The sequence below is a fragment of the Ornithorhynchus anatinus genome, chromosome 20 (genome assembly GCF_004115215.2).
Source record: "Ornithorhynchus anatinus isolate Pmale09 chromosome 20, mOrnAna1.pri.v4, whole genome shotgun sequence".
Taxonomy (NCBI): Eukaryota; Metazoa; Chordata; class Mammalia; order Monotremata; family Ornithorhynchidae; genus Ornithorhynchus; species Ornithorhynchus anatinus.
This window is the reverse complement of record NC_041747.1, coordinates 30,472,228-30,498,254: the sequence shown is the minus strand read 5'-3', so window position 1 is coordinate 30,498,254 and position 26,027 is coordinate 30,472,228. Positions and strand designations below refer to the sequence as shown.

At 53.3% G+C, this 26,027-nt stretch overlaps 1 protein-coding gene and 2 long non-coding RNA genes across 5 annotated transcripts in view; 1 reads left to right on the top strand and 2 right to left on the bottom strand.

Moving 5' to 3' along the window:
• C2CD3 (C2 domain containing 3 centriole elongation regulator) overlaps window positions 1–26,027 on the top strand; it is a 41,246-nt gene that overhangs the window by 1,059 nt on the left and 14,160 nt on the right. Inside the window, exons 2-23 of one of the 2 annotated variants that reach the window (XM_029047842.2) lie at window positions 2,625–2,894; window positions 5,230–5,387; window positions 6,184–6,407; window positions 7,364–7,608; window positions 8,130–8,262; window positions 8,434–8,574; window positions 9,953–10,100; window positions 11,385–11,539; window positions 12,430–12,642; window positions 13,564–13,676; window positions 14,262–14,380; window positions 15,007–15,129; window positions 16,742–17,212; window positions 17,497–17,648; window positions 18,131–18,374; window positions 18,840–19,020; window positions 20,237–20,420; window positions 22,434–22,606; window positions 22,901–23,024; window positions 23,382–23,650; window positions 24,083–24,172; window positions 25,159–25,782. In XM_029047842.2, the coding sequence (XP_028903675.1) occupies window positions 2,625–2,894; window positions 5,230–5,387; window positions 6,184–6,407; window positions 7,364–7,608; window positions 8,130–8,262; window positions 8,434–8,574; window positions 9,953–10,100; window positions 11,385–11,539; window positions 12,430–12,642; window positions 13,564–13,676; window positions 14,262–14,380; window positions 15,007–15,129; window positions 16,742–17,212; window positions 17,497–17,648; window positions 18,131–18,374; window positions 18,840–19,020; window positions 20,237–20,420; window positions 22,434–22,606; window positions 22,901–23,024; window positions 23,382–23,650; window positions 24,083–24,172; window positions 25,159–25,782 (4,554 nt within the window). Of the gene's footprint in view, window positions 1–2,624; window positions 2,895–5,229; window positions 5,555–6,183; window positions 6,408–7,363; window positions 7,609–8,129; window positions 8,263–8,433; window positions 8,575–9,952; window positions 10,101–11,384; window positions 11,540–12,429; window positions 12,643–13,563; window positions 13,677–14,261; window positions 14,381–15,006; window positions 15,130–16,741; window positions 17,213–17,496; window positions 17,649–18,130; window positions 18,375–18,839; window positions 19,021–20,236; window positions 20,421–22,433; window positions 22,607–22,900; window positions 23,025–23,381; window positions 23,651–24,082; window positions 24,173–25,158; window positions 25,783–26,027 lie in introns of those variants that run through there. The other variant, XM_007661180.2, reaches the window with a different exon arrangement.
• On the bottom strand, window positions 2,305–5,237 carry LOC120639054. Its single transcript, XR_005661226.1, has 2 exons — window positions 4,208–5,237; window positions 2,305–3,387 (listed from the first exon to the last, which is right to left on the bottom strand). It is a non-coding gene; the product is annotated as an uncharacterized LOC120639054 (long non-coding RNA).
• LOC114805818 lies at window positions 10,090–14,266 on the bottom strand. 2 transcript variants are annotated; one of them, XR_005661227.1, is made up of 4 exons: window positions 14,035–14,266; window positions 13,559–13,741; window positions 10,551–11,919; window positions 10,090–10,310 (listed from the first exon to the last, which is right to left on the bottom strand). It is a non-coding gene; the product is annotated as an uncharacterized LOC114805818 (long non-coding RNA). The 2 variants fall into 2 exon arrangements; XR_005661228.1 differs by lacking the exons at window positions 10,090–10,310; window positions 10,551–11,919 and adding an exon at window positions 12,636–12,936.

Here is a 26,027-nt window from a genome sequence, read left to right as displayed (position 1 = left end):
GGTATTTGTTAAGCGCTTACTGTTCATTCACTCAATAGTATTTATGGAGCGCCTACTATGTGCAGAGCACCGGACTAAGCGCTTGGAATGGATAAATCGGTAACAGAGACAGTCCCGCCCTTTGACGGGCCTACGGTCTAATCGTTTACCATGTGCCGAGCACCGTTCTAAGCGCTGGGGTAGATACAGGGTCATCGGGTTGTCCCACATGATGCTCACAGTCTTCATCCCCATTTGACAGATGAGGGAACTGAGGCACAGAGAAGTGGAGCGACTCGCCCACAGTCACACAGCCAAGTGGCAGAGCCGGGATTCGAACCCATGACCTGATTCCCGAGGCCGGGCGCTTTCCACTGAGACACGCTGCTTCTCTGGACCACATCTCCTTGACCCTATTTGTCTTGATGATGTGGTCTGGTTTTGTTCCGTCCTGCTTTGCTGTCTGTTAGACCGTGAGCCCGTCATTGGGCGGGGATGGTCTCCATCTGATGCCCAATTGTCCATTCCAAGCGCTTAGTCCAGTGCTCTGCACACAGTAAGCGCTCAATAAATACGACTGAATGAATGAATGAACCAGGACGGGGAGAGGAGGGGGTGAGCGGGTTAGTCTGGGGGGGGATGTGGGGGAGGGGGCAGCCTGGGGCTGGGGAGAGAAGAGAGGGTCCTCTGCACAACTGAGGTAGTGGGACCTTTAATAATAATAATAATAATAATAATGTTGTTATTTGTTAAGCACTTACTATGTGCAGAGCACTGTTCTAAGCACTGGTGGAGATACAGGTTAGTCAGGTTGTCCCACGTGAGGCTTACAGTCTTCATCCCCATTTTACAGATGAGGTAACTGAGGCGCAGAGAAGTTAAGTGACTTGCCCACAGTCACGCAGCCGACAAGTGGCAGAGCCGGGATTCGAACCCATGACCTCTGACTCCTAAGCCCGGGCTCTTTCCACTGAGCCACGCTGCTTCTCTAAGGGGTCCCTGGTTGGGGCGGGGGGGGTCTTACAGGGACAGTGCCCTATCTGCACACGCTGGATCTTCCCAGGGCCTGAACCCCTGCCCCAGCCACCGCGCCGGCCTCCCGTCTGGTCTCTCGGCCTCCAGGCTCTCCCCTCTGAGGTCCATACTGAACTCTGTTGCCCTGATAATTTTTTGTTCGATCGTATTTATTGAGCGCTGACTGTGTGCAGAGCATTGTACTAAGAGCTTGGAAAGTACAATTCAGCAGAAAAGGGGAGACAATCCCTGCCCACACCGGGCTACTGTTGAAAAACGTCAGTCGATGCATTACTTCCAACTCCTCAAAAGCACACCGTGATTACCCATCCCTTTCCACATCGAGTAGAAACTCCAGACTGACTTTAAGGCACTCGATCGGTTCTCTCCTCTTTCTCCCACCTCCCAGTCTCTTCTCCCAGTACAGCCCAGCTCACACTCTTCATTCCTTTCAAGTCAACCCAATCACTGCCCCTGCCCTTCGTCTCTCCCCCCGCCGACTCCTCGCTCACATCCCTCTGAGTCCTGGATCTCTCCCCGCCTCATATCTGACAGAGCCTAGCCCTCCCCATCTTTCAAACCTCTTCTGAGATCATTTTTTTTCCAAGAGGTCTTCCCTAAACAATCTCTAATATCTCTCCATCCTATATTCGCAGAATTTTTGATTCCGCTTCAAGCACACCCGAGTTACCACAGCCTCTGTAGCACTTATGCGCAAATTTTATGTATTCTATCACTGCCTCTATAGGTAATTTATTTAGATGACCGTCTCTCCCCATCAGACTGTAAGCTTGAGGGCCAGGATCATGTCTTCTGCCTCTTTTGTACTCTCCCAAGTGATCAGGGCAGAGTTCTCTGCATAGTGTAGGCACCTAATAAATGCTATTGCTGGTGATGAAGGCTCTTGCCCCAGGAGTAGAGCTAAAGAGTTTGGATTGATCGGACTAGATTTTCTTAACCAGCACCCAGACAAACCCCCGCCAACTGTCCCCTGTGATACTGGGACATAACCACAGCTTGGCAAATATAACTTCTGTTTCAGCACGAGAAATCGCTACATACTGACTCTTAAAATAGCAGGGACGCTGATGTCCCCCATGTATACCGTAGCATATCCCTTCTAGGCTGAAAGGAGGAATAGTATTTTTTGAAGACCGCTAACCTTTACCCATTGTACAGGACATAAAGAGTACATTTTTGTTAAAGGTGTTTTTTAGTCTTGGTTGCCTGGGTTTCAGGAAAACACAGTATCCACCTGTCGGCGTATGGCATTATGCAACACCTAGTGAGAAATCAGAGGCGCCCAAGTGCTTACTATTGTATTCCTTTACTGAAAGCATTCAAGAACTAGCGTTGATGAATTGACTGAAGAAAACAGTCCCTTAAATCTGCAGTAATTACGTTGAGAGGATGCCGGGAAAGCGAGGAATAAGCCGTCCGAAGGGGGACGGCTCCACGGGACAGCTAAAGAAACCGTTCGTTCAGGACTGAAAGTCATTGAGTGGGTTAAGCCTGCCCATTGTGGGGATTGTGGAGCCTCTAGTAAACATATTCTTCAGTTCTTTACTAGCTACACATCTCTTTCTTCCTCCTTCAAATTCATTCTTTTGTCTCGTCTACGTTTTCGACAGGTCTGAGTGATGTTTCGCCTTCCACAAGCCTGCCCCCGCTTGTGGAAGGGCAGCTGCACTCTTTCCTGAAACTCACCATTAGCGAAGTCCTATGGATGGTGAAGAAGCCACCCACTTGTGCTGACATCCGCGTGCGGTGGTGGGGGGAGACGTCAGATGGTACCCGGTTCCGTCCCAGAGATTCTTCCCAATCCGAGCAAAAGGCCGTAAGAACGACGACGCGCTATGCCGTTCGCTGTGGGCCGAAGCAGTTTAACGCCTACCTGACAGGTAGGTTCGTGTGTCTTTCGATTCCAATTTCTTGTCTGAGAAGATTAATTGGTTGCAGCCTTTAATATTCGTTTCCGGCGTACGAAGCGGCTTAGGCATGCTCGTCCATCTCTTCGACCTCAAGACCCTAGTCACAAAACTCACGGCGGGGGGTGGTGGTGGTTGTTGTTCTTACGTTGTTTCCACCAAATCTCCCCAACTATCATATTGGCATTCTTTACCCCCCTTACTCCCCAACTCTCCAGCCTCTTCTTGTTCACCCTGTTCCTCCCGCCAAATCAGCCAGACCGACGTTCTCCCCATCTTCAAGCCCTTCTGAGGTTCCTCCGTCTTCAGGAAGCAAATCCTAAGTAATTCACCATCCCCGAGTGATACATTTACAACTCCTTTATAGTTTCAATTACGTAATCTGCAGTTTCCTCTTGTTATAGTTGAACTTCTTATGCTCACTCTGTAATTTTTCTGTTTGTCTCGTCCATTTGATTGTCAGCTCCTTTCAAACAAATGAATGAATCAAATGGTGGTATTTATTGAGCACCTACTGTGGGCAGACCACTGTAGTAAGGGTTTGGGAGGGCACCATACACCGGAGTCGGTAGACTCTGTCCATGTGGAGCTTAGATCCGAGACAGGGAGGCAGACGTTAGAATAAATAAGGACGTTACTTATTTATATGTACGTAATTGCTGTGGGGCTGAGGGTGGGGTGAATGAAGGGTGAAGCTGAGGATTCTTGAGGTTCTCCGTCACTGGTGGCTACAGAGAGACCACAGTGTTGATTTCAGGTGACCCAGAAGGGTGACACTCAATCAGTGGTATTTATCAAGCCCTTATGGTGCTCATAGTTCCTGGATAAAAGCTCAAATTACGCCTACAATAGCCAGGTACCTAGACCCTCCTCATACATAGTCGATACAGATAATTGAATTTTTATTTGACTAAAAGTTTTTTATTGAGTACTGTAGCTCAGTAATTGGAAACGTAATGTTTCCATAAGGGTGGAATGACGACAAAGATTGCTCAGTTTTAGGGAGTCATCTTTTATATAAACTCATTGTGGGCAGTGAACCTGTCTACCGACTGTGCTATACTCCCCCAAGCACTTAGTGCAGCGCTCTGCACACAGTAAGTGCTCAGTCAATTCCACTGATGGATGTGCAGTGATGGCGCCACCGACAGTGAGTGCAGAGGTGTGGCCGGAGAGACCAAAGTGGGACCCGCCACCCCAGCTACCCCCACGCCTCCATGAAAACTCACCCTCCTTGTGCCGTCCTCAGTGACGTTACAGCACCTACTCCCGGTTTTTGCTTTTACCTCTTTGTCTCTTGGTCCTTGCGAAGCTCCTGCGCAAAAAGAGCTGCCCCTTTCTGGATCGCGGTGGCCCGGGCCGGTCCGTCTGCCGCAGCGGACCGGCTGTCGTTTTTCAGCCGAGGAGCTGCGTCGCCCGACGCTTTGTTTTCCTGGATCCTCTGCCTCTCTATATCTCTTTGAAGCGTGATTTTCCCTCCGTTGCATTTTTGCCGACGATGGTGGCAGAAGGCTTTTGTTTCAGGGGCAGGAGTAGGAGCATCAGGTATCCACTTACACTTTTGGGCAGATTTAGAAGGCCCGATATCAAACGGCCCCCGATCGTGCCGTTCTGAAGAGGGAAGACCTCTCCGACCACCGGGTCTGGGAACGGTCCTTAGTCGGCTGCTGGTCTCGTCTCATTTGTCAGGGGCAACGCTTCTTTTACTGCCTGAACCCTTTAATCTCCCTCTTTTCAAAACAGTCCTTGACACCCCCTTCCCCCCAGCCTGTCTTCTGATCTGGCACCTGCACACTACCGGTTCGGCCTTCACTTTTACACTTAAGTCACACCTCCGTCCCTTTGATGTCTTATAGGCCTTGGGGGTCTGGCCAACAGAGAATAAAAGAGAATAACTGAAGTACAGTATCTATTTCTCCAATCTTCAACTAATGAGCATTTTGTGAGTAATAATTATTAATCTCTTGGAAATTTGGCAGAGGCAAGTGAGATGAAAAATGAAATTACCAAGGTTCTCTCTTCCTCCTCCTTCCCTCGCCAACACACACACTCACAAGTAAGTCCTTTGTCCTGATGTGATTCGGGAAGGCGACGAGGCTCGTGTCTGATTCTTGTTTGGCCTTCCCACATTGGATTCTAAGCTCTTTGAGGACAGACATCGGGTTTTCTTCTTCACCTATGCTTGCCTTCAGGCCCAGGTACAGTGGGTTGCACCCTGAAACAACAGTTACTATTCTGATGCAACAAAGTGCTCGACAGATGCCGATGATGATGATGATGATGACCAAGTGTCTTTGTTTATTTTTAGATATGGCGATCCTCGTCCTAGAAGTATTCAGCAAACCTGACCATCTCCCCATTGGCAGCGTTCAGGTCGGCGGACTATCCCGGCTCTCCCCGGACCATCCGATCGATGGATTCTTCACTGTCGTTTCACCGGCGTCCGAAAAACTTGGGGAACTCCGGGTATAAAGATTTTTGATCTGTGCACTAAATTCCACAGGGTGGATTTTTGATTGGAAAAAATGTATACAGGGAAGAAAATGTGTTATCGGAACAACCAAAGTACCATGCACGTCAAAGTACCACAAGGTGCCGCATCACTAGGCAGGGCACATATTTACATTGACGAGGTATGTAAACCACCCATCGAGCCAGCGGCAGAGACCAACTACAGCAAATTGTCAAAGTGCCACCCATTGTCCCAGAATGCTGTTGGAGGAGTTAGGAGCTGTTCTTCTGCCCAGAGTGCTCCCTCTTCACCCAGAATGCAGGGCGCTCTCACAGAAAGGGGGTGTGGGCATGCGCCACCACATCAGTCAGGGGGCCCGCACTCTAACGCGAGTCCCCCTCACCACGAGGACGGTCTTCCAGATCACCACCCCTGGGTGATCCTAGAACCGACTGGAATACCGGTCATTCACTCTGGCACACTCCAGAGCGTGGCACCTTGCAAGTGGGACCCCTGGAAATTCAAGCTTCGATCAAAGTACAGAAGTCTTTTATTCCGGCTCCCGTGGGAACTGTAGCCGTACCTAAGTATAGTGAGGGAGGAGAGGAGAGGGAGAACCGGTGCAATCCAAGGTCTTCCAAGGGTTATGCTGGCATCCTCGCGATGCAATCCCTTTGGTTTTCTAACAGCTTATTCATAGTGCTAATTCCTCTGATCACACCACCAGTGTGGAGAGAATCTAGAGCTGCTTCCTAGAGTTTGCCAAACAAAGGAAAGAAAGACAGGGCGCTCTTGCTTTGTTCTTTCCAGGTATCGCTTGCGATAGAGCCTCTGTCGGAAATGTATGGGACCGGCAGCTCTCTCCCTGCCACAGATGTGAGTGCGGATGGGGCTCCGGCCGAGCGGGGGCTCAGAGGGAAGGCCGAACCCAGCGAGACTCCGGTTCTGGTTCCATCTCAGCCGTCCAGATGTGCCACAACCAGTCCGGCCATAAAAGAGTCCACGAGCAACGGCAGCAGGGCCACAACTCCGAAGTTAGTACCCCGCTAACCCCTCCTTCCTAATTTTGATCTTTCAGATGTCCCTCGCCAAACCCGATTCTGCACTCCTGCATCTCCTCTTGACTCTAGACCTCTCCACGTGGATGCCCTTCGGCTCCCTAAAGGCGACCCGGCTGAAACTGAGTGTCTCGTCTTACATCTCAAACCCACTTCTCCTCTTAACTTTCTCAGTGCAGTCAACACCCCCGCCGCCCTTGCTGCTTTCACCTCTGCCAATGGGTCTGTGCACCCTGTCCTCAACTTTTCCTCGGCCGCCTCTCCCTTCCTAAAAGTCCACTAGCATGGAACCGGCTCCCGCCTTATCTTAACTTGCCTGCTTAATCAACCTCCGCACTGGTTTCCCTGCCTGCGGGCTCTCCCCTCTTCAGTTTGCACTAGTAATAGTAATTATAGTAATGGCAGAAGGAGGGGTATTCGTTGAGCACCCTTAGTTGCGATTTCCCGCACAGTGAAAGAACAGAGAAACACAAGACTCGTTCCCTGCCCGCAAGGAACTTGCAGTCTAAAAGGAGAGAAGGGCACAGGGGGCCAGTACTCGGATGCTTCTCGCTCCAGCAAATGCAGCAGACGATCGGCAGAGTCACGTGGGACTCTCCTTGACATACCCTCATCGTCAAAATAATGGCGGTATTTGTTAAGCGCTTGCGTTGTACTCCGTACTGAGCGCCGGAGTAGATTCGAGATAATCAAGTTGGACACGATCCCCGTCCCACGTGGGACTCCCGGTCTCAGAGGGAGGGGGACCGGTATTAACTCCACATTCTACAGATGAGGAAATCGAGGCACTGAGAAATTAGGTGACTTGAGGTCCCAGCGCAGAAAGGCGGCTGAGCCGGGATTAGAATCCAGGCCCTCGGCAGCCCAGGCCTGGGCCCTTTCCCCTAGCCCATGCTGCTCGCTGAAGGTGTCCTTTTCTTGTTTTCAAATAGGCAAAGGGATTATTTTTACGTCCGGGGGATCAGTGACCCCACAGAGCGCCCTTGCTTTGGACTGCCCCCACCACTGAGTTCAAGCCAGGCTGGAGAGGGCGGAACCCGGATGCCCGCGCCTCCGGGACAGTCGTCCCACCCCACTCCCGCCCAACCTCCGACACCAACCGGCAGAGCCCCCGACAGGTGCGGTGGATCCCGCCTCCTCTCCGAGACCGGTCCCGCCGCCAAAGACCTGCTGTCAGGTGGGTGACTATCTGGGGGCCGGGGATGAAGGATCCGAACAGCTCATCCCGCAAACTCCCGTGAAACGAGAACTAGAACGTCGGCTTTAAGTCTAATTTCTGAGTCCGTTGATCACGTAGAGGAGGGGCCGGGGCTAATGGTGTTCTAGTGATTAAGCCCGTCCAGTGGTAAGCGGTAGGGAAGGAAGAAACCGTGATCCCGCCTGGAGAGTCCTTTTCTCAGGCAGCCACCTGAGACAGCTAAGCTTGGTTTTTCAGGAGCAGCAATTGCAGCCCAAGCAGTCTCGCATTTGCCACCACGGGGCGGGAGCTTGCAGCCCACAGCCTCCGGGGATCAACATCGGCCCGGGAATCGAGGCCGGACTTAGAGGCGGCCGATCAGTCGAGAGAGGGGGGCGCTGGAGCTGGGAACGCCTCGGGTTGCCCCACATTAGCAACCCACAACGGCACGGGTCGCTGGCCTGACCCCGTTTGGCCCGGTTGAGGGACCGCCGTTCCTGTTCTGCTTTTGTCCTCCTCAGCTCTTCTGGATCAAGGAAATAAACTCCGAAATGCCATGGTGGTTTCTGCGATGAAGTCCTGCCCGGACATTGACGTGGACTTGCCCGAAGTTCAGCTCTCTTCAAAGAGCGGATCCTTCAAAGCATCAGCCAAGTGAGTTGCGGGAGAAAGATGAACTGGTCCCTGATTGAATTGTGCCTAAAGAAGGCCGGCGTCATCTCCACCCGACTCCCCACCCTCGGGGCATTGCGGCTTCGGTCCCGTATGACTTGTCGCCGCGAGGGTGTCGCACTCGTTCCGTGAGAGTCTCTTGTCAAATCTCAGGGCGGCAGTGCCGTTCGGGGGCCGCTACGGAGACCGCGTTGTACCAGGAGCTGAAGTCCCCTTCCTCCCACCGGCCGAGAATGGATTTTGGGAGCACGACGGGCAAGCGGAGGCTAACGCGATTCAGTTATTGCTGGGCAGGTGAGAGAGGCGCCATCCACGAAACTCTTGGTCAGGTTCCTCCGACACCGTCGCCGTCCTCTCTTTCAGGCGCAGGCTGCCCTGCGGGCCGATTCACGCTTCATTCCTCCTTGCCTTGAAAACCAAGGTCAGATCGATCCATTTTCCCTACGGTGGACTGTCCCTGAATCTTTTTCTACCCTCCTTAAGCCCCCTCACATCCCAACTCAACTTGAGAAGCAGCATGGCTTAGTGGATAGAGCACAGGCCTGGGAGTCGGGAGTCGTGGGTTCCAATCCCCGTTCCACCGCTTGTCTGCTGGGTGACCTTGGGCAAGTCACTTCACTTTTCTGGACCTCATCTGTAAAATGGGGATTAAGACTATGAGCCTCACATGGGGCAGGGACGGTCCAATCTGATTTGCTTGTATCCACCCCAGTGCTCAGTATAGTGCCTGACACAGAGTAAGTGCTTAACACATATTCCATAACTATTATTAATTATTATTATCAGTTTGTCCAAACTCTTCTTGAGCCTATTGATTTTTTTCTGCTTGCACAGTTGCCTGCAGTAGCAAACCCCACAGGAGTCCCTCTTTCAGCCTCAGTCGCCCCTCACTAAGGGCCAGCTGGGCAGAGCACTGTACACCGCACCACACGCTCGGGGGGCCCATATAAGCAGGGTACGGTGCTGTTCCCGTCCTCCAGAGCTCCATCTGAAAGGGGGCATGGTGGGGAGGGAGAAGAGACATAAGGACCTAAATACAGTAGCTGAACTAACCCGATCCGAAGATAGACATAAATTCAGGTGGATACAAAAATAAGACTTACCGTGGGAAGAGTTGTTGTTCACTTTTATATGCCGTTCTCCCCACCTAGAATGCCCTCCCTGCTCCTCTTCATCAAAACAGGCTCCTTCCCAACTTCAAAACTCTACGAAAAGTCCATCTCTTCGATGACAGTTCGGTAGAATCACGATACCTGCCTCCAAAACTCTGGGAATAAAACCCAGGTCACTTTTATAGACATACCTGTAACTTAGAACCATATGTGTCCTTGGGCACCTTTGAAGAGATCATGTTCTTACCCTGTTTCCTGTTTTGGCTTCTTTTTATGATACGCATTTATGTCAGTCCTGTCATTCCCGTCGGACTGCAGGCTTCTTGTGCGCAGTGGCCCTGCCTGTCCTAATCCCTCTCTAATCCTCCCCCAACCTTTCCCCCAGTGCCTAGCACAGTGCCCTGTGGACCGTGGGGGCCCAGTAAACGCTGTCACTGACCAATAGGAAAGGAAATCCTAGCTGAAACTCTGAGTGTGTTAAGCGTAGATTTCTAAGGGAAGGAAGCCATATTAGTGGCCCTCTTGCTTTGTGCGCATCGGAATCTGTTGTGTCTCCACAGTGTTGAGATAGCACATGGGCATGGCTGGGACGGAGTAGGCTCTCCTCCAAACTCACTGTCTCCCGAGAGCGAGCTGGATTGCCACAGTGAGCTCAACGATCCTCAGTATGACCAGAGTCTGCTGGAGAACCTGTTTTACACGGCACCGGTAAGCGGTAACTTGGGGCAGGGGACGGATGGCCAACCTCATTCTGGAAGCCCAACCACCCACTCCATCTTTGGGAGCCAAAAGAAAAACCCATCTTGGACCTGACCTGGGGATTGCATTTTACACCTGTACTAGGTAGGGCCACGAAAGGCTCTCTTTCCTTCAACACCGTTAAGGACAGGTTGGAGAACTCGGCTGGGTGAAGCTTTCCTGAAAGCAAAGAATAGATTAACTCGGAGGGTGCCAACCAGGGATCCCAGCGCCCCATGTCCTATCTCATCTGACTCTGCTGAGCGCTGGCAGCCTCGTTCGGCCTTGTCCGCAGTTAGGAAGGCCCGGGGAGGGGCGCCCACCCATGCCATCTCAGAGAGACACCCTCCCCCCCAGTCGCCTCGGACGCAAACGCGCCCGACCCCCCGCACTGCATGTGCATTAGAAGTCCACGCTCACCATTTCTCTTGCTCTCCTTCACTGAGCCACACAGACCCACATAGAGCACGTGAATTCCAGTAGACCCCCAGGCCGAGATAGTGTTCGTGACAAGAGGTGAGTTGATGAGTGGACAGGTCAGCAGCTTGGACTTCCCCAGGACTGGGGGTGCGGGGGTAGAACCCTGCTGCTGCTGCTGCCATCAAGGCTTGTGCCCCCAGCTTTGGTCAGGCTCTGGAGATATTTGGTTTAGTTCTCCTCCTCCGGAAGGCAGGGTCGCAGGAGGGCATCCTCTGTGCACCGGTTTCCAGCGTGACCGGGCACAGAACAGCCCTGTGATCGGTGGGGCCGGCCAGTGAAATGTGGCTTTCCTAACAGCAGGTCTTCGGGAGATGGAAGGTGGACCCGTGAAAGTGTCCTTCTGATAAATACTTTTACAAGCAGAGTCTATTTGTGCAATTCCACTTTAGAAGCTCAGTTTTCTATGAACTCAGTTTTTCAAGTATGAAAATAAGCCTGGGTGGTTTGACCAGCCAGTCGCGGCAGGTGATCTAGATAACGAACAGTAGATATCCCTTTCTTTGGGAATCTAGTGGGAAGAGTATAAGGTCCTGGAGTCAGAAGAAGATCTGGGTTCTAGTCCCGGCTCTGCCTCTGACCTGCCCTGGAGTCTCGGGTAAGTTACTTTAAAACGTGAAATTACTGTACAGATTCCAAGTCATGGTATTGTTACCTTTGCAGTGAAAAATTTATCTACAACAGTGTATAATATTTATGCCCAACAGTATTACTAGAGTCCCAAATGTGTCTTCAGAGGCTCATTTTTGTCTCTTCTCTTTGCTACTCATAATTAAGAAATATGATGTCAGCATGAGCGATTTTCTCAGTGAGGACGATGATGGCACGCCTTCTAAAAAAATGAAAGAAACACAGGGGTTTTCCAAGGCCCTGAATGGGATGGACTCTAAAGACCACGGTCAGAAAAAGATGGCAGCAGGAAAGAAGCCCAGGTGAACTTATTTCTGTACTTCAATCTTATCGTGTAATGCATTCAAGTTGAAGGACGATCATCCCAGAAACATCTGCTGAATTTCTAACGACGAAATTAGGGGCGTTCAGGAAGCAGTCTGGCAAAAGCAATCCAGTTCCTTAACACTAGATCCTAAGGAAAATGAAGGTACTTTGGATGAAGACTTGCCTGTGTGGAGGACAACGCCATTTAGAGAAATTCCTTTTTGGAATTTCGAGGAGCTCTTTCACTGTAAATAAAGCTTTGGAGCTGTGATGGTTTCCTCTCACGTTCAGTTACCGAGAGACTGGTTAATCAGTCTTCCTCTTCCTTCTGCCTTGAGTGCTTCTCTGTCGATGGGCACATTTGCTAGCGGTTGGGCTACAGGGTAGAGAGGAGAAAGAAAATTCAGAAGAATCTGCTTAGCTCCTAGGGAGAAGCTCCGGTAAAAGATCTGCCGGGGAAGGAAAGTGAAGTTAATAGTTAACCTAATGAAGGTTGGGAACTGGTGTGTCTGGGGATTTTTTTTGTCCCGGCATTCGCCCTCTCCCCATCTCCTCGATGTCAGTGGGGACTGGCTTGGTAATCCAGAGTGAGATTCTCCATATGCTGCTCCCTTCCCTCCTTCTCCTTTGCTGCACTCCTCGGTGCCGAAGATTAGGTTCTCCTCATTCAGAGGCAGAGTAAGGTTCAAGCCTCCCCCGGCTCCAACCGCAATGGAGGGGAACTTTTGTTCCCGTCCTGCTCGGGATATCATCTCCTGGAGGAGACAGTTTATTGGAAAAAATTAGAAATTGTAGGTGGGTGGGCAGGGCAGATCAATTAGCTTTAACAGTCAAAATCTGTCATAGTTGAAGCATCCACACCCAACTCTTTTCCAACTTCTTTCAGAAACTGTTCTGTGGGACGGAAAGCCACCTCTAAAATTCCAGAGGAAACTCAGTTGACGATGCTGAGTGTAGATAGGCTGGCACTCCTGGGTCGCATAAACTCAGCCAGAGTCGTCATCGAAACGCTGAGCATTCCCCCAGATGGCGTTCCAGCAAGTCTGAACCCAAAGAGCTGCAGTGGGAAACCGCCCCGACCAACGGTAGCCAAAAAGCGGTAAGGATCTCTTCTCTATCCTGAGCCCAGCCTGGCCCACGAATGAGACACCTGAGTTTGCGAGCTCCCCTAGTGAGCCTTCTGCTCCGCACTGCCGGGCCTGAGCCATCCGTGGTTAGTCTGTGAGATAAGGCAGCCTTGCCAGGGATTACGAAGATTTGGGAGGATGAGTTCATGGTTGTAAAGTACTTTGAAGGTAGAAGGTTTTTAGGAAGATCCCATCTTTACTATCATTCTCCATTAGACAGGAAAATAGGTCCTGGAGGTTAAAAGAATCAGGCACCGTGGCTTAGCCTAAAGATGAGAAAAAGTTAAGAACTGATCAATCAAGAGTATTGAGCACTTCAGACAGTCCAATAAAAGCAAAAGACACTGTCTTGGCCCACAAGAAGCTTACAGTCTAGTGGGGGAGACAAACAGAAGAAATTCCAGGTAGGAGGAGGACGTGCTGAAAGAGCAGAATATGTAAAACAAAATGCAAAGGCAATGGAAGACCAAGAGGGTAAAAGTTCTGAGATGATAGTTGCGGGGTAGCTACCTGGGAACACTTCTGGGAGACAGTGTGGACTAGTGGAAAGAGCACAGGACTGGGATTCAGAAGACCCGGGGCTCCACTCCTTGCCTTTGGCTAAGTCACTTTCCTGCTCTCTGCCTCAGTTTCCTCATCTGTCAAATGGGCAAAGATCCTTACTCTCTTAGATGGTAAGCCCCTCATGGGATAAGAACTGGATCTGATGTGATTCTCACATATTATCTACCACGGCACTTGGCACACTGTTCGGCCCAGAGTGATAGTGCTTAATGAATGTCATCTTTTTTAAAAAAAAAATTTCTATTCCTCTGCTTGAATTTTTCCTCTCTTGAAAACTCTCTGTTGACATTGTGTTGCGATATGAAAAAAGATTGTCCGTTTTACCTTAGCACTTTCTTCGTGGAATACCGCTTTCCCGTACGATCCTCTAGAGATGAAACAAGGCAGACTTCGGTGACCGTGGAGATCGTCCAGCTAGCGTCAAGGAAAATTGCAGGAGGAGGTAAACGTCAGCTTTTTAAAAAATGGTTTCTAGGCAGAGCCGCTCCCGTGCAAGCACCCTGGAAACTAACACAAAGCATGGGTTGGTTATGGAGCACATATCCTGTCTGTTCTATCATCTCCTCCTCCCCTGAAATTGCAGCCCAGAGACTGTGTCTCACAGGACGTTCTCTCCACTTAGCCACGTCCACTCTACACTCCCCTTGTCCAGCCCGTGACTCTCCCCTCGCTTCAAGTCATTTCTTATCATTACTGTATCTGTTCGAAACTGCAGCGGGTTGTTTGTGGGTCGTATGTTTGTCTGGGCCGTCTGTCCTCTAAAACCGTAAGCTCCTTGGGGGAAGGGACCAGGTCTGTACCTTAACATGTCTCTCAGGTGTAGGGTACAGTGCTAAGCATTTCCTAGGTGCTTCAGTAAAGGCTGACCTGTCTTTTCCCAAAACAGAAGTGCCGCTGGGATTGTTCCCAGTTCCTTCGTAATTAAAAAGGTAGTCTTCCGACTCTCTCATCATCATATGAAATCTCCCAGGCCGGACAGCCCTTTTCCACCTCGCTCCGACGCTCATGTTTGTGATTTTCCTTACAGTGGTGAAATTCCAGCAGCGATATGTGTTTCCTGTCCATTTTGATGGAGCAATGATAGAGCACTGGTGGAACTCATTCCTCACTTTCAAAATTTTCCTGAGGAAAAATGCGGAGAAAAAGGTACCTCAGATGCTCTTCACTTTTCGAATGTTAGCCCAAAGCCAGCTGTTTCGGGGGGGCTGGCAAAAAGGCAACCATCACACACTATCCCTCAGGGGGTCATTTGGTGCCCCTGTCAGACCGGAGCTCTCCGGGGAGGTAGTCGTGGAACTGGTTGAGTGAGATCTCATGTCCAGAGTCCAGGATTTTGGCAGAAAGATCCAATGGGGAGTCAATACCTGTTCTCCATCATGCCTAGACTGTGAACCCCATGTGGGACAGGGCCTGTGTACAACCTGATTAACTCGCATCTACCCCAGCGCCTAGGACAGTGCTCGACACATGGTAAGCGCTTAACGAATAACGTAAGTATTAATGATTCTAAATGGTATTCGTCAGTCCCCGTGAATCTTTGTTGAGACAAAGATGAATGTTGGATTGTCTTAACAATTGAAAAACTGGTCCGATCCTTCCGGGCCTTCCACCAGCTTTGGAAGGCCCATGACCTCCCAAGCCAGTCGGACGTCATGGCCGCAGCCGACTGCCGCTTCTCTTCACCGGATCACGCGGTTGAGTTCTTGGGAGTGGGAGGCTGGGTTTGACGGTCTTCTCCGGCCCATCTGAGTCTCTTTCCCTCGTTCTTTCAGCCAAGGACGATTGGTTCGGCCTCTCTTCCTCTGCGAGACATCCTTCAGGCGGAACTGCTGTCTTTCAGCGGCGAGCTGCATGTGGTGGAGGAAGATGGCCAGGCGCAGATTGGACCCCTCAAGGTCTGTGCGTGTTCCTGTAGAATTGAGTAATGAATCCAGGGAGATTAATCGGTCAGTCAGTCATATGTATCAAGCACTGTATTAAACACTTGGCAGAGTACAGTACAACAATAAACAGACACATTCCTGCCCACAACAAGCTTACAGTCTAGAGGGGATTAGGGTTTTCCCCATATAGATAGAGCGACAGCTCATCTCCACGCATTCTGAGTTTCAGGTTATAAGACAGCTTTGTTTTGGTATTGTCTTTTTTCAAAGCAACTTCCCAAACATGCATTTCTGAAGGGAAATTTTACTGCCACATTAGAGAAGCAGCCCGGCCAAGTGGATAGAGCACAGATCTGGGAGTCAGAAGGACCTGGGTTCTAATCCCAGCTCCACCACTTGTCGGCTGTGAGACTCTGGGCAAGTCACTTCTCTTCTCTGTGCCTTAATTACCTCATCTCTAAGATGGGGATTAACTGTGAGCCCCATGTGGGACATGGACAGTGTCCAATCTGACTAGCTTGTACCTACCCTAGTTCTTAGTACAGTCCCTGGCAAACAGTAAGAGTAGCAAATACCGTTCAAAAAAAAAAATACGACAATCCACATCCTTGTCTCAGTACTGATGGGAAGTGACCCCCTCCAGGTGCAGTCCATTCTGACCTGCAATGCAAGCTGTCATTTCCTCCTACCTCCGGGACATCTCCACTTGGGTTTCCTGGCCCTCACACTCAACCACGTCTAAAACCGAACTCCTCGGCTTCCCTGCTTAAACCCACTTTTCGGAATTGGCGCATCCCATGACGAGTGACAGCTCAGGAAGATGATCCGGGCAGCAGCATGTGGTTTAGCTGGAACGGGGAGTGGCTACTATCCGGGAGACTAGTAGGAAGGCTAACACAATAGTCTAAACGTGAAATTAGGCGAGCTGTGGGCAGACTGGAGGTTCTTGGGTGCAGAGCTCTGCACTGAGGCTTTGGGAGATTAAAATAGAGTTAGAAGACATGATTCCTGTTGTGATGGGGCCTTCGATCTAGTGAGGAAGAGAGAGGAATCAACACCTAGAAAAGAAAGGAAATATCTAGGAGATGGTTCTTAATGAGCCGACAGAGCGTTTCTGACTGCTCGGACAAGTGCTGGCCAGTTACCTTGATGGAGTTTCCCATCGAGGACGGCAAAGGGGCCAGAGATTTTCAGGACCGAGATCCTGCGTGAAAGAATCGATTATGGCGTTCGAGGCTGTCCGGCGCCATTTGCATCCTGCCGTCCCTCCCCATCGGGTTCCCGTTGGGGCGCGGGGTGCAGTGAGCGAGTCGGTGAAGCGCCGGCCAAGATTTTACATGCTGGACCCCCGGGTGGCCAAATCGTCCACAGTCCAGCGTCAGGGCTCTGTTTGAGCGCCAAAACCCAGCAGACGGTGGCCGAGGTAGCCACTGTGCTCTCTGCCATCCACGGTAGCCTACTGCTTCCCAGGATTTTCTGCTAGTCACCTCACAGGCTTATTGAATAACTCTTACTCAATAAGCACTTTTCTTACGAGAATGCATTCAGAAAGTTTGTCGGTTAAAGGGCCATTTTCAAAACAAAGTAATATTCTGACGGTTGTTTTCCTCCTTCGGGTGCACAGGTCTCAGTAGCCCTGGTAGTAAATAAAAAAGACTTCACTGACGTCTCTGCAAAGTTGGTCAGTGATCACCCGCAAAGCCCCGAATGCCCTGGAACAAGTCCAGGAAAGAAGTCACTAGATGCCGAGCGCATTGTCGTGTGTGACCGGAGCCCTCAGACCCTGCCGCAGAAACCTGAAGAAACTTCAGAAAAGTCACCCAGATTCACCCCGAGCGTGTTTAAGCCCCCGTTCTCCGAGGCTGAATCAACCTCCCAGCGTCCCAGGGGCCAGCTCAGTGGTGCAGCAGAAGAAAATGGATTGCTGTTACACGTCTTGTTGATGGTGCCAGATGGAAAAGACTTTCTCCCGGGGAGCTGTGAAAAGCAGAGGCCGTGCAATGTATACTTAAACTGCAAACTCTTTAACACAGAGGAAGCCACAAGGTCGAGTGTGGTCTGGGGCACAACCCAGCCAGCCTTTCATTTTTCCCAGGTAAAGCAGACGGTGCTCTCTGGGCCAGGTCCGTCTTGCGGCCCAAGTGGGGAACGTGCTCATACTATGATTCTCCCTCGAAATCCAAGTTCCAATTCCCGCCTCCCTTCTCCCTGACAAAGGGGCAGGAGATCATAACTCAGCCCCTGGGAAGTTGGAGAGAATGAATGCTAAGCACTTAATACAGTGTTCTATTAGTAAGCGCTTAATACGATTGATTGACTGAACGAATGAGCCCCCAGGCTAAGACTTTGTTCCCATTCTGACTAAACCCTCCCTCCCAGGTCACTCCTGTTTCTCTGAGCCCCAAACATCTGGAAAGGATGAAGAACAACGTGATGGTGGTTGAGGCCTGGAATAAGGTGGGCAGAGCAGGGACGGACCAGCTGCTCGGCCTGGTGAAGCTCCCCCTCCATCAGTTTTACCTGTCGTTCCGGTAAGCAGGCACCTGCCCGTTGGGTGGGAGTCGGTGCCCGCGCTGGAACCCTGGTCACCTCCTGCGATATTTAGGACTGATTCTTGATGCACCTTTCATGAGGCAAGTTGCTGCCCTTTTCACTGGTGCAGATTTAAGGGGCTTTTGTGAACAGGATTCGAAATTTTCCCGCTCACAAAAATCTCTTCCCAGCCTGCTGTCACTCCTGGGTTGCCCAGCAAACGATTGCTGGCAGTGGTTTTTTTCCCCAACTGCCCGATGCGAGCAGATGGGCAAGGGCAATGGAGGAGGAGGAGGAGGAGGAGGAGGAGGAAGGAGGATGCTGCTCTGAGCATCTGAAAGCCCTGCATTCAGCATAGCTCTTTAAACAGGGAGGGCAGTTTAACAAAGAGCGAGGTCAGTGAGGTGATGAAGAAGTAGCCTGTGTTCTCTGGGGTGACCGATCGGGCCAACGCGTTTACTTCTCCATTATTTCCTTTCAGAGACCCCAAGATTTCTCAGCTGCTGCTCAAGGCTCAGTACCCGGTGGTGGCCATAGACAGTTATATGCCAGTGATTGACATCTTCACGGGCCACAGAAATGGGAGCCTCAGAGTGTTTTTAGCTATGGGTTCGGCCGAACAGGTCATGGCACTGCAGAGGCTAAAGAATGAAGACGAGACCCTTCCGTCCAATCCCCGACGACCAGCCCACCGTCTGGATCAACCGCCGGCTCCCGTTGCCACGGTAGGTCTGTTCTGTCTGATTCCGACTCCGCGGCCCTCCGGATCTGCGATTCCGTCACATCAGTCCATCGATCGGTAGTATTGACTGAGCACCTGCCGAGGGCACGGCAAGGCGCTGAGCGCTTGGGAGCATCCAGTAGAGTTAGTAGACTGCACAGGTTTCTTCTGATTAGAAAGAGGTTCGCATCATCCAAGGAGCATGCCCCGATTCCCGAGTCACATTCTAGCCAAAAACCTATAAAAAACACGTGCTGTGGTGGAACCGAGGTATCTGATTTGCCACGGCAGCAGCACGTCTTTGTCAGGTGACTAGTTGCAGAAGTTTACGCCGTCCTCGGAGGAGATGGCCACCCTTATTCCGCCGGGTCCTTTCGGTTCACTTTTGGCGGGATTTGGAGAGAAGCGGCTGCAGCCTTGGTCCAGTGACTGTTCTGACATCCGGGATGCATTCGATTTCCTCCAACAGGCAGAGTTTCAAGGAGACGGGCTGGTGGCGCACACGTTTGAGGTCCGTGTGGAAAAGGTGAAGGGACTTGCTCCGCTCCAGTCGACCGTCTGGGGAGAAGCGGATTGCTATGTCCAGTACTATTTTCCAGCTCAAGAAACGGATTCTAGTGTGTTGAAAGGGGCCGAGTTCATTGAAAGTGGTAGGTCGGGCCGGTCACCGGGCCCTCGTCCGCCGGCCTCACTTTCGACTCTCTCTACCATTCCAACGGGGCCGACCGCGAGGGCAGGCAGAGACATAGCCCTGTAGGGTGTGTGGCTAGGATGGGCTTTTTCTTTTGTTCCATTCTTTGTTTCTTCTTTTTAGTACGGTATTCGTTAAGCACTTACTATGCGGCAAACATTGTTCTAAGCACTGGGGCAGGAAGAAGTTAATCAGGTCAGACGCAGTTCCCGTCCCGTGTGAGGCTCACAGCCTAAGTAGGAGGGAGAACGGGTATTGAATTCCCATTTTACAGTCGAGGAGAGAGAGAAGTGAAGTGACTTGCCCAAGGTCACACAGAAAGCAATTGGCAGAGCTAGATTTAGAAGATAGGGCCTCTGACTCCCAGGCCCGTGCTCTTTCCATTAGGCCCCATTGCTCTGGTTTGGAAGAAAAGCCGCTGCTGGCAAAATGTCCACAGGTTACGCTCGTGGCTGTCACGGCTGGGTATGTCAAGGAGGCAACCGTGCCTCTGGGGGACGGCACCCGGGGCTGGGTGGTCCACGGGTCAGATCCAGAAGCAAGCCTACCTCAGGAGCTGGCACAGTTTGCAAATCACCAACCCCTGGAGGGCAACCTTTGGAGAAGCAGCGTGGCTCAGTGGAAAGAGCACGGGCTTTGGAGTCAGGGCTCATGAGTTCGAATCCCAGCTCTGCCACTTGTCGGCTGTGTGACTGTGGGCGAGTCACTTCACTTCTCTGTGCCTCAGTTCCCCCATCTGTAAAATGGGGATGAAGACTGTGAGCCCCACGTGGGACGACCTGATTCCCCTACGTCTACCCCAGCGCTTAGAACAGTGCTCGGCACATAGTAAGCGCTTAACAAATACCAACATTTATCCCACCCATGAATCCTTGATAACTACGGCATTTATCAAGTGCTTACTGTTGGCTAGGCATCGGGGTAGTCATCCATCGCTCTCCCGCACGGGGCTCACGCTTCATCTTATCCCCATTTTACAGATGAGGAAACCGAGAACCAAAGAGATTACACGACCTGCCCGAGGTCACACATTAGGCCGGTAGTGGAACTGGAACTCGGATCCGGTCTGGTGCTCTTTCCGCTAGCTCCACGGGTTCTCTGGCGCTCCGGTGCAACGCGCTGCCCTTCCTGGAGGTGGGGAAACTGACTCTCTCTTGCATCTCTTGTTTTCCAAGGCACTGTGTTGAAGCCCCGTCGCTCAGCAACGACGTTATGCGTCCCCGATCCCGTCTTCGATGACGAGCAGCTCCACACTCTGCTGGTGCCCCCAGGGGTGCCCGTGCAAAGGATCCTGCTCTCCGCCTTCTCCACGCCAGGTCATGCCGCCGGCGTGGGAGTTCAGTTCGAGGTCTGGTGCAGGTACAGCTGGAGACTCTAGACTGTTAGCTCGTTGTGGGCAATATCGTACTCTCCCAAGCGCTCAGTACAGTGCTCTGCGCACAGTAAGCACCCAATAAATGCAACTGACTGACCTGGCAGCCCGGGAGCTTCCAAACAGCTCCGGCCAACCGCCCCCCACCCAACACCCCTCTGCAGGCCCCTTGTTCATTCATTCATTCAATAGTATTTATTGAGCTCTTACTATGTGCCGAGCACTGTACTAAGCGCTTGGAATGGACAAATCGGTAACAGGTAGAGACAGTCCCTGCCCTTTGACGGGCTTACGGTCTAATCGGGAGAGACAGACAAAAACAGTAGCAATAAATAGATTCAAGGGGACGAACATCTCATTAAAACAATAGATAACAATAGATAACAATAAAAGGCCTTGTGAGGCCTTTAAGGGACTTCCCCTGCATAGGTCGGCTTTGTTATCAGTCAATTGTCAGTGGCACTTATTAAGCGCTTAGTGTGTCCAGAGCACTGCGCTGAGCGCTTTGTTCCACGAAAGTTCAGTGGGAAGGCCCGCTTGTTGACAACAGGCACCCACCCGCCAACTTAGCGCTTACTTCGTCGTCCCAGCCGAATCCCGTTGATTTTAATCCATTACTACCTCTGTCCATGAATGGAACCGTCAGGATCGTAAGCGGCGGGGGTCCCTAGCGCTGAGGGGAACCCCAGGCTAGGATGCGCCCCTGGACCAACCGCACCCCGACTGTTCCTTCCGACCCACATCGCATTCTGCCCAGGCAGGGGTGCATACTCGGGGGAGCATTCCCTAATTCCCAAGCAGCAGTCTACCCAAAACGCAGAGGGAAAGCAGCCCACATTAGGAGAGAACCGACTGTGTCGACGGAAGGCCTTTTGGGTTTTAAAGTGCTCTTGGAGGAAAGTGCGGTAGAAGCAGAAGGCGCAGTCCCTACCTTGGAGAAGCTTGCAGCTTTCTTGTCACTGTTAGCTGAGCTGTAGCCACAGCGGAAGCCAAAGAGCAGGCAGCAATCAGAAGCGGGGCGGGGGCTCCTCAAGGAGAGTGCGGGAGCGAAGCGGAGGTTCGGGCGTCAGGGTTGGAGTCCGGGGAGCGGAGAGCAGCCAGGGATCTGGGGTCCCAGAGTAGGGAAAAGCAGGATCCGGAGGAGAGGGGAGCACGAGGCTGAGAAGGTGGATGGTCGGGTGGGCGACGACGATCCCACAGAGCGGCAGAACTGGCGGAGAGAGGGGGTCCTGGGAGGAAAAAGAAAAGGTGTCGGGGAAACGAGGGGAGGTGGAACTCTAGGGCTGGGGGAGAGGCCGAGCCTGGAGGAGGCTGGGCTGGGGGAAGAGACCGAGCCCGCAGGAGGCTGGGCAGGGGGATGAGCCCGAACGCAGCGGAGCCCGGGCTGGGGGAAGAGGCCGAGGCCGGAGGAGCCTGGCCTGGGGGAAGGGGCCAAGCCCAGGGTAGGCTGGGCCGGGGGAAGAGGCAGAGCCCCAATGAGGCCGAGCTGGAAGATGATCCGGAGAAGCCAGGAGAGAGTTGAACAAAGATTCACAGTGTCATCGTAGATCAGACCTGTGTGTCCATCCAGGCAAGAGTTCTGACAGCGGGCAGGGCATCAAGGAGGCGTAGAAGAACTGGGTGGTGGCTGTCCTCTTTGAGTAACATTCCTAACTTTTCCCTCTCTCTCGAGCCTGCTGTCATTCCAGACTTCCCTGTAAAAAAAAAAAAAAAACCTGTTACAAACCTCTGGCATTTTCGGCATTTTCTGCATCCTCATAAAGGATGCTGAATATCATTCTCTCCTTTTCCTGTTTCTGGTTGAGCTGTTGCTGTGCTTCGGGTACAGCGGATTTCCTTTTCTGGGCTGGGTGATTTTTTTTCGAACTCTGGCGACCTATGGCAGCTTGAGGGAGAAAGAGTTCTTCCGATTTTATACCCTGCCATTACCCCTGAATCCCGTGAAGTGGGACTCTTCCGTTGCTTCCCACCAACATTTTGTTTCTCGGTGGTTTCTACAGATATTACTTCCCCAACGTCAGAGACCAGATGGTCGCCAAAGCTACTTTACCGTTGTCCCGGCTCTGCGCCCTGGTGACCATGCAGCACCGGGGGGATGTGGGGATCCAGACCTTCAGCCTTCCCTTGATTCCCTGGACTGCCCACATGGAAGGACTCCAGCCTCTGCCTTCAGGTCCTTAATCATTTCAATCATTAGTATTGAACGCTCCTCCGTTCCGTGCCTCTCCCCACCCCATCGAGACGCTCCCGGTCAGAGAACGGACACTTTCGCCTCCCAAGAATTCCTCGTTCTCTGTTCCCACAACCGCAGCGCTCACACGCAACCTCGTCTTCCGCCTCTTTAAAAAAAATGGTATTTGATAAGCACGTGCCACGTGTCAGGCACTGTTCTAAGCGCTGGGGTGGAAACAAGTTAATCAGGTCGGTCGCGGGCGAATCACCCACCGTTCTCTTTGCCCCGATCCAGGCGTGCTGGACGTGAGCCTGAGGTACGGGCAGTCGCTGGAAACGGCAGAGGGCCTCGTGGCCGCCCCAGCCGTCTTCATCTCTGTGCGCGTGCACAGAGCCGCCGGTCTGCAAGCAGCAGCCAGGTGAGGTGCCTTTCCGGAGGCTCCTGCCGACCAGACTCCCGCTTTATTGACCCCAGCTTCCTTTGGCGCTGGGAACGGTCGGGGGCCAGAGCGGTGACCTCCCAGCCTTTCGCCCCCCTCCCTTGAGACGGACGTGCTCGGGTGCTGATGAGCGCCTCTGCCCAGAGAACCTGTTCCGCAGCCGGGCAATGGGGAAGGGGGGGGGGGGAGGGCCGCGAGGGACCCTGCCCCAGACCCAAGAAGGTCTCCTCTGCCAGGGTTGGTCTTGGGGGCTCTTGACCTCGGCCGAGCGGCACCCTGCTCGGTCACGCCGACGCCTTCCTTCTCTGCGCCCTCTTCCCCGCTCCCCCCTTCCAGAAGAGCCGCCGAAGAGACGCCCTCACTCCGGTGCAGCGCCGAGGCGGGCGTCAACGCTTCGGTGGCCGTGCACTTCTCCTTCCTGCCCAGAGGAGAGGTGCGCAGGACTCGCCCCGTGGCCCAGACCTTCTGCCCCGAGTTTGCCTATCACCTCGAGTTTCCCTGTAACCTGGCGATCCAGCGTGGCAGCGGAGAAACCCGTTTCCTGGCGGAACTCTTGGAGTTTGGTGAGGTGACCTTCTCCGTGTATCACCAGGAGGCCCGGACAGGTGAGCCGAAACCCGCGGCGTCTGCCCGGGCCGGCGGGGGGCTCACTTGGCGGGTGCCGAGCGACCTCATCCGTCTCCTCGGACTTGCGCCCCGCGTGAGGGTTCAGGCTCCCCCTCTGGACCGTCGCGTCAGCTCCGTGTGGACGGGGAACGGGTCTACCGACCCTGTCGTATCGGACTCTCCCAAGCGCTTAGTACAGCGCTCTGCGCTGTGCTCAATAGATACCGCTGATTGATTGACTTGCGGTCTGCCGGGGCTTTTGGAGGGATGACTCGGACAGCAGCGGAGGCAGCGCAAGCCTCTGACAGCTCCCAGCCTCCCGACCATCTCCTTTCCTCCTCAGATCTCTGTCCTTAAGGAAGCACAGGTCCCCCTGTGCTGTGGGGACCGGAGAGAGTGGCCCAGTGACCGTTTTTACCTTGATCTTTCAGCTAATGAGGTATCCCCACCGCCGGCCGCAAGAGATCATCTCCTCGGAGTCGTGAGGGTTCCAACGAGAGACCTGCTCATCAGGAGATCTGGTAAGGGTCCGACCGTCCCCTCGGGCCGCGGGTATTCCCTGGGCGCCCACGGGCCGCTGATGCCAGCGGGTCCCTTTAGGTAGTGGAGGTTGGCCACCTAGCGTGAGGACGGGATGACCACTGGCCAAATACCACACCACCAGGTCAAGGGAGGCCCGCCATAGTGAGGTTCGAAGGTGGTAGTTCGAAAGGAAGACCGAGAGAAACGTTCTCACGCCGGGATTATGGATGTTGGAGAAAAAAGAGGGAGGCGTTTGAAGCCTCGGGCACGGTTTGGAAGAGTTCTTGAAGATTGGGATCCGTGGGAGGGAAGTGACAATGTATGAGAATACCCGGCCCCGGCCCCAAAGGTAGTTAGAGTTTCCGGGCGGCCCCCGCACCGTGCTCCCCCAGGCTTCCTTTGTCGCCGGTGCTGGAAGCCGGATCCTGGCCCGGGCGTCCCACGGGCCTGGCCCCTAACAACCCCAACTGCTTAGTAGGGTGCCTCGCACACAGTGAGCTCTCAATAAATACGACAGAATGAATGTACCTTGTTGGCGTTCATACTCGATAAAGCTGCAGGGCCGGGTTAGGGTTTCTCGGTTTGTGGTGACGGGAGGAGCTCTTGTCTTTCCAAGGCAAGCCTTCTTGCTCCCCTGGCCTTTAAGGGAGTCCGTTTCCCGTGCCAGTCCAAAGTAACGTTCACGGCGGGCACACATCTGTGTCCCCGAGCAAAACGCCTCAGGGATCCGTCTCCGGAGGACCCGTTCCTCGAGTCCAGTATGCCGCTCCGCTTCTCCGTTCTGTCGGACAGTCGGTGGTGTTTACCGAGCACTTACTGTGTGCAGAGCACTGTACTGCGCGCGGAGCACTCCCAGGGCTGTGTTCGGAGCTCGGCTCTCAGTAGGCGCTTGGCACGTACCTCCGGTGGGGGCTCCGCGCTGTGAGTGCTGAGGGAGGGGGTCGGGTCTCGGGACTAATCGGTTCTTCCCACTCTGTCTCGGCAGGGATCTCCGGGTGGCACCCACTCACTTTGCCAGAGGATGCGGCGCCGCCTCCCGGGACGGGCCCGTTGCACTCGGTCGTGGGTGGCCTGGAGCTCTCTGTGGCCTTCTCCCGTCGCGGTGACCGAGAGCGGGTGGTGGAGGCCGCACGGCTGGCAGGCGGGGGCGGGGGGGACGCCCCGGGCGGCGGCCTGGATGGCGGCCTGGACGGGGGAGCCCGGGAACCCCACGGCCCGGCGGCCCTGTCGGTCCGCACCCCCGAGGCCTGGCTGCCGGTCCACTGCCTGCCGCGAGCGGGCCGGGACCACGTCCCCCAGAACACCTTCTGCTACCTGCGCTACAAGCTGTACGATCGAGAAGCCTTCTGGACCCCGCTCGCCAAGCCCCGGGTCGCGGAGGACCGGAGGCACGTCAGCTTGAAGTTCGAGGTGACGAGGAGCGTCCGGGTGACCGGGAGCCAGTCCTTGCTGTGGTATTTCAGGGAGGAGCGCCTGGAAGTCCAGCTGTGGCACGCCCTGGGGGACGACGGCGGGGAGAGGCCCCGGGACACGGACCGCTGGATCGGCTCCGCCTACGTGGACCTCTCCGAGCTCGGGGAGAGGCCGGGGCCGGTGCGGACCGTGTGCGGTGAGTGGCGGCGGGGGCGTTTCCTCGGCACGGTCCGGCCCTGGCGCGGCTCCCTCTCCGGATGGTCGAGCCTGGAGCTCTTGGAAGGTTCTGGTCCACGCCGGGGATCCTGTCCGATCCCACTGGATGGTTTAGGTTTCCCAGAATTCAGTTCCAGGCCTGAGAATTCAAACTCCAACCCGCTTATGACATGCTGGGTTTCACCGGGCAGCGCGCTTACCCTCTCTGGGCCTCAGTTTTCTCAT